Source organism: Schistosoma mansoni (genome assembly GCF_000237925.1).
Source record: "Schistosoma mansoni, WGS project CABG00000000 data, supercontig 0260, strain Puerto Rico, whole genome shotgun sequence".
In the NCBI taxonomy this organism is placed as follows: domain Eukaryota; kingdom Metazoa; phylum Platyhelminthes; class Trematoda; order Strigeidida; family Schistosomatidae; genus Schistosoma; species Schistosoma mansoni.
In genome coordinates, this window is record NW_017386123.1 from 127199 (window position 1) to 137575 (window position 10377).

The 10377-nt window shown below is 34.9% G+C and overlaps 1 protein-coding gene across 1 annotated transcript in view; it reads right to left on the reverse strand.

Moving 5' to 3' along the window:
* The window catches only part of Smp_095090, a gene marked incomplete at its 5' end in the record, with an annotated part of 8770 nt that extends 5984 nt beyond the window's left edge, over window positions 1-2786 (reverse strand). The window contains 2 exons of the mRNA XM_018792502.1: window positions 1360-1513; window positions 2748-2786. Coding sequence (XP_018644415.1) covers window positions 1360-1513; window positions 2748-2786 — 193 coding nt within the window. The remainder of the gene's footprint in view (window positions 1-1359; window positions 1514-2747) is intronic.
* Window positions 2787-10377: the final 7591 nt, after the last annotated feature.

Below are 10377 nucleotides of genomic sequence, written 5' to 3' on the forward strand. Positions count from 1 at the left end.
GTGTAATATTTGTTTTATTTCGGGTAGAATATTTTATTGAAGATATGATATTCGTTGTACCGAATCAACATGAACTATGTTTGGCATAACATGCACCATGCTATTTTATTATAATTTCATGTGTGACTTTTTTGAATCGACAATCATATGGGTGTACAAATCAATATATAAATGAGTGTATTTTCGACTAGTCGCGGTGTTTTTGGAGTGAAAAATCTCCATTTGTACAAGTCTTACTTGTTCTTACATGGAGTCAAGGGAATTGTCTTAGTTACCCGTTTTTAAGTATAAGTACTAGGCGATGCTGACATAGCAATTTAATTTAATGATGACGTGATTTTTGACATGTTTTGAGGATGAATTTTAGAAGAGTCAATAAATCTTCATTTGTATCAGTCTTTATTCTTTGTGTTATGACTTCACGTCGTGAGGACTGCAGTGGTTCTTGTTTCTAACTTTAAGCAGTAAGAAAATAGATAAAACAGAGTCGACGCCAGATATAACATTAATCAGCACACGCTACTAAGATGAGACAGTACAGTTTAGTGATTCAACATTTTTTGAAAATAAATGATACTAGGAATTATCAACAACACTTTTTTGTTCATTAACGACTCCGCATGAAATAACTGTTGTCGTTATTTGTCGCTATGTACTCAGCTACAGTGGCATACAACATTACGAAAACAAAGTTCTTAACTAATCAATAAAAAGTATAATGAATAGCATAGATTTAGTAAACAACATCAGACTACAATAACGAGATTAAAGCTGAACAGATCAATAATAAAATATTTCTATCTTAGACAAAGAGATGAAGAAAGGGATAAATGAACATGAAAGATTGTGGAAAAAAAGGAAACGTAACCTTCAAAAATATAATACAAAAGTTGAGGTAATAAGTCAGGATTCAATTCACATTTTAAGAGTAAATAGTTTTCTTCACTTGATATTACAAATTCAATACTTGATTTGTGCAAAAACCTACCAGAAGATACAATAATTTGGTTATTCACCGGTTCCAAACAGACAATAAAACGTCTGATATAAACTTATGATTAACAAATGACTGATAATATTATATTATTGTATATTAAGAATACTAATTAATCATTGGACCGATTTACTTAGAGTTACCAATAAAATATAGAAACTGTTAGATATTTCGACTCCATTTAACACATGGCACACAAATTTCCACAGTCGATAGGTTAGATTATTTGAACTACATTTTTACAGATTTGTAAGCTTTATAAATATACTGATAACATTTTTCTCATCAAAGGATCAAGAATAAATAACCGCAACTATGAGTAAAACCAAGTGTAACATGAAATGAATATTGTTAACACAACGTACCAACTGAGCCTGTTCCATCAATAATACCTGTTACTGTAGCCAATGCACGAGAATTTCTAGACAATGAAGGATGAGTACCTAGATCAGCTGAAACTGCCGTCGTAATCAAACTATAAGGACCATTAACAAACAAGCCTAATGGGATTAATAAACCTGAAATAGTGTAAAAATGAGTCATTAGAAAAGTATATTTTTTAAAGGATCTGTTAAGTATAATAAAAATAATAACAGAACCAGTTCCATTTACAATTTTGAACAATTGATTGATAACACTACTTGATTGTCTAAATCTCAGTAGGTAAGAGATAATGTGCAAAAAGTTGAACTGGTCACAAATGCACATCGCGGCGAAATAGATTTCTCACAAAACATGCTAGAAATCCAATACATATTAGTTTTCCCTTAGATTATGACTGAATAGGTGGAACTATGTAGATTATGCTACCGTGGATTATTATATACACTTTACTGGGTATGCATTGAATATGTTGTCCAAGATTTCTATATAATGCTCTAATTATAAGGTTTCACGTAATCCGCTCGCAGATATCTCTTTTATCGTTGTTCATAGTATACGGTCAATTAATTACGTGGTTGCTATACATTTTTGTACTGCAAATAACCTAGCTATATACATATTGTGACTTCATATTTGTAGTGGGTTGTTGTCCTGTCACCGGTGAGTAAGAAATGTAAATCGGCATGTTGTTCTGATAGTGTATGCTGGGGACACAAAGAATTCACGTGGGCCACACCATGTAAGGATACCTTTTTTCTTGGGGTACCTGAAAAGAAAACTGTATTAAAGGACATGAAAACCTGGGTACGTGACGAAATAGCCCAAGGAACAACTGCTTGAGACCGGACACATACGGTCTTAATATTAGGAATATTCGGTGTGTCAGCTCCGTACTTAGAAAGGCCTAACCACTGGGGACGGAAATGAATGGATTAAAATGCCTAGAACACATTTTACAAACAAAGTCTGTTAACAGATACAGCAGAATGGATATTGAGTTGAGAGCACATTAAGGAATATTTAGCAAAAAAATCGAGTTCTCACGAAGTCTGTCACAAAACACAAACTTAAACACAAAGGTTAAGTTCTAACTTCGGAAACTGAATGACCTAGTTTGGTATTGAACGGATTTCAAAACACATATTATTGAAGAATCAGGATTCAGTGAAAAAGCAATCATGTCATCAATTTCACAGTGTTCAGTGGCTCTTAGACTGATATGACAAGCAGTACTATAAACAATATTGAAAATGTGAAGTTTAAAGAAACATAAAGAGAATGTTTTACAAAACAACAGTATGCTGAATGGAATACATGAAAAGGCCATTCTTTTTAGTAAATTACGTGCTCACTGCAAACACAAACTTACAGGTACTTTTAATGCTGACAGAAAGGATGAAGAGTTCATTTTTGTTGGTATTAAAATATTACTTTGTGAACTAGTTGTTCCAAGCGATTCCTAAAATGATAGGCAACAACATGGAAACCATTCGATAGTTATCATCAATCGAAAAGAAGTGTGGAAGAAAAAAGCACAGATGAGATACTACACAACACTAAGACAGAGATTATTCTTTTAATAGACGATTAAAACAATAGCATAATACTTTGTTGGATTCATGCACGCTGTACATTCAGTCAAAAATTGTGATACTAGAAGAAATCAATACCAGGCAATATGGTTCGCAGCTGCAAATATCTATACCAAATTGAGGTCCTATCGAGATTCATATAATTCGAATGTAGTTTTCATCACTGATACCTGTTACAACGCTACTGGAAATTGATGAATAATTAGTATACACTTTGTCCAACCTTGAGAGAACATATCACAGTATGCATTATCGACTGATACAGGATCAGATCGATCGGCTTCCAAGTCTCGTGATGACCACGATATTCTTGAATCACTATATTCCAACTTAATGGTTCATAGTTCGTAACTCTTATCAATATGAGATATGTCGTGAGTATCGTCTAGTGTCATCCGATGAGCATTCGTTTCACTCTACCCATGACTAATTTCATGGCTTCTAACTAGGGGTTCGTAGACGTTCTCATTCGAGCCATCAATAGTTACCACGAAAGTTTTAGATTTAAAAAGTGGACAACTTAGACAATCTTAACTAGTTTTTACTATGATGATGACATTTCTTTCTTGGAAGGATTTGAAAGTGACCAACTTGGTCTCGTGTGCTGTTACGGGTATGAGGGCTAATATCACTTCCCGGTTGCCCATACCGTGGAAGGGTATTTCTTGAGGGACCTGAAAAAGAAGTTGGATTAGTGTTGGTCTTAACGACCTGGGAGCGTGACCGCAGTGCCCAAGGGACAACTGCTTGAGGCCGGTCACGCACGGCCTTTTTGTGGGGGACTTTTGACGTGTTAGCTCCGTTCTTCAAAGGACCTTACCGCCGGAGACGGAAATCCGTGGGATAAGGCGAGGTGTGCATTTTTAGGGTCAACCTTTTCTAACCCCACCCCTCCTTGTGGGAAGGCAACATCGCTGTCATGCTGGTTGTCTGAAGGAAACACCTTACTGCCGTCACACCTCTGTACAGTCGGCAGTACGACTTCACCTTCGGACCTTGGGATTGCTGTCTCATTATATAAGAGTGTTACAATTAGATTTACGATAGCATTTTCAGGGTGAGTTTAACCAGCTTCCATCTTTCCACAGTTCGTTCTGCATGCATAAAACTGAAGTCACGTTAAAAATATGACGATTACACATCGGAAAGTATGATGGAGTCTTTCATTTTTCTATCGAGACTCAATTTAAGTCGTCAGGCAGTTGGATATAGTCTTGGTCAGCGAAGTTATCGTAACCAGTGGTTAGAGACTTTGAATGATATGGCTCAAAATCGTTTGCTATGTTGCAAGTGCACTCATCCTTTGTCGTCCCCGAAATTCTCAACTTTTGGATTCTCTATATCTCTTTTGTCTCATTAATTTATATTTCCTCGAATCGTATCCTTGATGTTTAATCTTTTCTATCACCACTCATACTATTAATACCTCTACTCTTCGGGGGCCGGGCCTGACAATTTCATCTCTCTGTACCTATGTGGTATGACACCTTGAACTCACATACACACCTATTAGGTTCTACGCTGTGATGGACTGACTGACTGCCAAACATCCTGATCACAACACAACGATGGATACAAATCAGTGACATTAACACTCTCCGAAGGAGTTTGGCTCACTTAAAAGTAACCGTTTCAACTCTGACAACAACACAACAGCTCATGTTTGTGTGCGTCTGCACTTGAATGGATGTGAAAAAAAAGACAGTTAGGAAGTCGTTTCATGCTAAACCAAAGGATACGAGCTTTAAATATTAGTCCAAAAACGAAACAATAAGACAGTTTGTGAAATAAGAAACCAAATAAATGATTTGACAAATTCTGTCAACCTATTCATTAAACTGTTTCCAAAGCCGAAGAACTTCCATCTAAGACAACGGATAATTAGTGGCATTTGACAAAGACATCTAATGGTATCAATCATGTTAAATTATGTTATGAGCAAACTGATGATCAAGTCCCTAATTATCCTCGAGTTTTGTCGGCAAAGATAGTAAATCATTTGCCAAGATTATGAATCTGAACTAATTGAGGTAATTAAGACATGTATTACGTATCACCAACGAACGCTCGGTTTCCTTGTGTAGGTCTAGATTAGAAGAAAGCTAAGAGTGGTCAAACCAAAACATGGTGTCAGTTCATGAAGTCATCGATATTTCGTTTGAGCCGTATTAGTAGGTTTCAGACTATCTCCGAGTGAATGAGGTTATCATATTTATGGGTAGCGACCGACTTGACTGACTAACGAGTTCTATGAAGTCCATCTCGTACAAAACATGTTGCAAAGTAAACATTTCTATTTGATGTGTTAATTAAGATTCGATTTTTATGTTGATAATTAATTGGTAATTGTGGTTTTGAACACAAACTAGCATATACCATGTATATATACATGAACAACAATACTTGAAATGAAGTGAATTCATTTGCTTAATACAATGAAAATTAAGTCAATACAAAGAAAACAACAAAATTAGAAAACCTGTGTCAATATATATAGTGAAGGTTATTGTTTTCAAGTGTGATACATAATCCCATCTCACAATCAGTAATGATGTTTTTGCCATGAAATAAAGGCTAAGTGACTATTATAAATATACATATTTCAACAAAATGTGGTCATGATTCACTTAGTAATATCCAGAAAATTTCAAGGATTAAATGAAACTATTACCATTATATTATTCAAGAAAAAACCTGTAAAGTATTTACTTCTACGAGAATCAATATAAAAAACCGACTAAAATTAGTATAAAGAAAAGACTGGATTCTACTCAATTGTTAGATGATGATGACTCATCGCGATGAAATGAAACAATTTCGTCCTATTGGAATGTAATTGCTGAGCGTAAACAGTAGGCCATAGAATCATTTGAGTGCAAAGAAGGATGAATATGACAATTTTTAATGTATAGGCAAAACCTAATGTACACAAATTAGCCTGGCTAATAATAATACATAATAGAACTTTCTGTATTTAAATAACAGATATGCCTAATCGTCGTTTTGAACATCATATATGAGTAACAATGTAGCCGTCAAATATAATAAGAATTATCTAGTACAGAACTTGGATAACCTATATATGAATACTTTCGAATGCCTAAAAATGTTATTTACTTTATTAAACAGGTTTACATTTTACAGGACAAATACAAAACAGGTGGACTCACTTCAAACGAGTTGCCATCTCTGGTTGGTTGGTTAATGGAACCATAATCCTGTAAAATGTACACAACAGTACAAAACAATACGACACGCAAAAGCAGAGTTTATTAATTCGATACAAAAATTGCTATAAATATAAACTGTAACTCAATTGCCAAATACAGATTTACTCATCGACTGACTTTTGAGTAACGTTCTTGTCAAGAGTAGTATTAATACCCGAATGCTCAAACAGTAGTTGAAATGCAGTTCGAATCTGTGACCCAATGGACGAAAGCTAAGCGGTCTAATTACTAAACCACCTTTGCATGGTTAAGAAGGTGAAATATTGCATTGACGGTGTCTGTACGTACGTCCGAAATTTCGGATTGAAGTGAAGTGGTCAAGGGACAACAGATGTTAAAACCCGACGTTTAGAAAAGCCCCACACACAATCAATAAGAACTAAACGGATATTAAGGGATAGTACAACTGGATAGATAGCAGGGTTATATTTCTAGTCCGTATAATACCATACTCATACGAAATAAACGAGACTATAATTGTTATCAATTCTCTTACTACGACCCAGCTACTCTTATTGTTTCGTAATTTTGGACACTACTTCATTCGACAAGTCTCAAATGAGAACACGGTTGGACAAGAACATAATTATATTCAAAATAACGAGGTTGGATGGAAGTAAGGGTCAAAATAAGAAAAACGTTATCATATTATAGTTTTTACATAAGATTCTATAGTCCTCTCCAAGTATCCCCCAGCACTGAGTGGTTAGGAAATAACCAATCAACGTGCCCCAACACAATCTTGCACGGAACGTACTGTAATCAAATCTACATCCCGCTAACAATAATTTACAAGCATCATGAACTATTGGTACGAAATGATCTCCATAGATCATTAAACATTTAATATATTAAACAATTCGTAGATAAGTCAACATCTTAGTCGTTATGACAAAAGTAATAATTTCGGAACCATATATATTAACCAACACAAAATTACAGTGGAAAAATGATTGGGTGACTTACGCCTAATCCAACAGCAGACTAAATTTTTCATTGATATCTAAACTAAGCGATATGAATTAGAATGTGCGGCGGAACATTTTTTACTTCAACCAGCTGTCAAAAATATCAGTTCCTAATTTAGCCGATTCCTATCAACTTTAAATGGTGATAGGTCAAGGAATAGTTACCATCAACTATGTCCTTACTTGAAAAGTCACTAAGACCCAAGCTGCTAAACAAGATATTTATTCTGACTTAAGAATGAGTAACAGTCCTTTCCTTCACTCTTTTCCTTCCTTTTTCAACCCCGATTGTAGAGCTGAACTCGCAACATACGGGTCTCTTTTTAGCCCCATCAATATGGAGCTACAGATACTCAAAATCCTTTGGTTCACGGACATTTTTAAAAGTTCATAAAAATTAATTTCTATTTTGCATCAAACACGAACAGATAGTATCAGCTAACTAGTATAGGAGCTCCAATGGAGTGTTCTCGACATGGCCGACCGATGGTTATTTACTAAATGGTAATATTGACTTAGTCCCTAGAACGATCACAAATCATAAATAAAACCACTAGCCATATGAATAGACTTTTGTATAATAAAATAACATAATTATACACAGAATATGAACACAGAATAAACGTAATAAAATGCCATAGGCTATCGGAAAAAAAGTTTATAGGTGATATGTGGGCGAGGATGATAATGATTGGTTGTTTCGCTTAGACTTGTAGATAATCTGACAGGTGTTAGATGTGTCATATATTCCCCTACCCTTATTAATTATTAGTGATTGATTGAAATGTTCATTGTTGTTGGATTGTGTCGGGTTTTGGTGTGGAAATATATTTACGTTCTAATCAGGCCAATCACGTGTTCTTGATCTGAGTTGTGCTGAAGTCCCGTAAAATAGACACTGGGAGGGAGTCTAGTGTAGATGTTCGTCTAAGGTAAATTGACGTTCCAATCGTGTAAAAAGGAAAACGGACCATTATAACAATAGGTCACTCATCCTTCAAACAATTAAGACCTGTTATACGTCATTTTTGGGTATCGTATCAGTACTGACCTTTATATGATTCAACTAAGTTCGACAAAACATATCACATATGAGATCGCTGACATTATGACGTGTCAACTGCAGGACAGATAACAGTCTTTAAAGGCTGAGTCTAGTGCATTTCACAAATCTAATTTCCTGTCCAACTATCAAAGAGTTGTGATAAATACGGATATAAAAGACAGTTAGTCAGTAACCATTAAAAAATAAGAATGCTAGAAGTGACAATCCAAAACACTTGTTAATATAGTTTAAGTAATTTTGATAATTATTGTCATGATCTTATGCGAAAATTCTATTCAGAATGGTATGACACAATGACACATTCAATGTATTTGAACTGTAATTTTCATTATATGTAGTGTTCATACATACCGATGGTTAGGCACAAAGATTGTTTCCACTGACGTTTTGCGACATATAACCATTAACTCTATCGAAGTATAAGACAAATATGTTTGCAATACCACAGTCTAAATAAAGCCAAATCATTTAATTTCCTGTTTAAATTGATTCGACATTGATCAAGTAGAGTGGTGTCCTTAATAAAATACGTGGTTATGTATACAAATTTACTCTATGACCCAATAAATATGTAAGTGATTAGATTCATATCTGACTCTTCTTCTGGGTAATTTTGATTCCAGTATACATTAAAAATTTGCTTGACGGTAGCTAAACTGATGGGGTTTCAAGTTTGCACTGACTGAATTAACCAGCATATGGTGTTCTACATATCGAATTATTCATTTATTTGAACATATAAATATTGACAGAAAGGGACACCGAATACATATGCGCCACACAAGTCACTTGATTTGCATGTGGGCAGTGATAATGCCCGGGTGCACAGACCGAAGCAAGTGGTTTTCTTAGGGGCTACACCCGGAGCCTTCAACCTAAAAGTCTGATCCATAAGGCAACGGAGCAATGTTAGAAGATGCAGTCACATGGTAGTCGGTGAACAACAATTGATTCATGAGTCATTCGTTCCCTCAGAATCCTGGAGCCCCTAAGCACCACTGGTTTGGAATCAGAGTGTTTCAACTCCCCTAGGTGGACTTTTCGTGTCCACCAACACGGTTTGGGTGCCGGATATTCGTCTTTATTCCTCTCAACTTCGTAAGCAACACCCATGTCGCAAGAAGGCAGTGAGTAGGACTTCCCTGGCAGTAGTTGTATACGCGTGGCCATGTGAGAGCATTTCGAGAGGGGGAGCGGAATCTCCTCACCCTTGGTCGTACCAGGGCATCTGAGGGCTACATATCAAACCAGCTCTTAAAACAAGTAACTCTGATTGACGTAAAATCAGATTGGAAAATTGTTAAGGAGTCTCCAATCTACGCGTACTAAATACCAAAGTCACTGAGCGTTGGTGTAAACTAAGTAGGACAGTGTAAGCCACCTAATTCAACTGAGAAGTGTTTCTCAATATGTTAGAAATCAGTTAAGGGCACTAAATCAAATACATTAGTATCAGTCACAAACATACTTGTCTTTCACCTCCATCTGAAAATTGAACAATTTATTACTTTGCATCTCCTTATATATTGCCTACTAAGATAATAATTTTTTCTTCTTTTTATTCTATGCTCTTATGAATTGTGATAAGTTGTCAAAAGTTATTACTCTTTATAATTATGATCACAAAATTCAACTATGGATGGATGGAGTAACTATCTAAATTACTCAGCTTTCAATAAGACTTGAAACATCACTCTTACAGACATACACACGGTTTGCCACAAACTAGATTAAATAAATGTAAAATTAGTAAAAGAATTACATTTACTGTGAAACGCTCTTTATGATTAGTGAAACACTTTATTCGGAACATTTTAATACAAAATCAAAAAACACATTCGTAACTTCCTATTATCATTTTAAACGGTTAAGTACAAGTTATTGTACATTGGAAATTAAAAAAATTAACACTTTTCTAATATATTTAAAGTGCTTTAACATACATTTACATTATGCTGGACAGGAGGTTGAATGTCAACAGATTCAGGATCTAAATATAAAAGAATACAACCAGTTCTATATATATATATATATATATATATATATATATATAGTTTTGATTAAATCATATAATTAAGGAGAAATTAACACCAGACATTATATCAGCACGATAAAATTTACGCCTTATGTCAGACAAACTTTT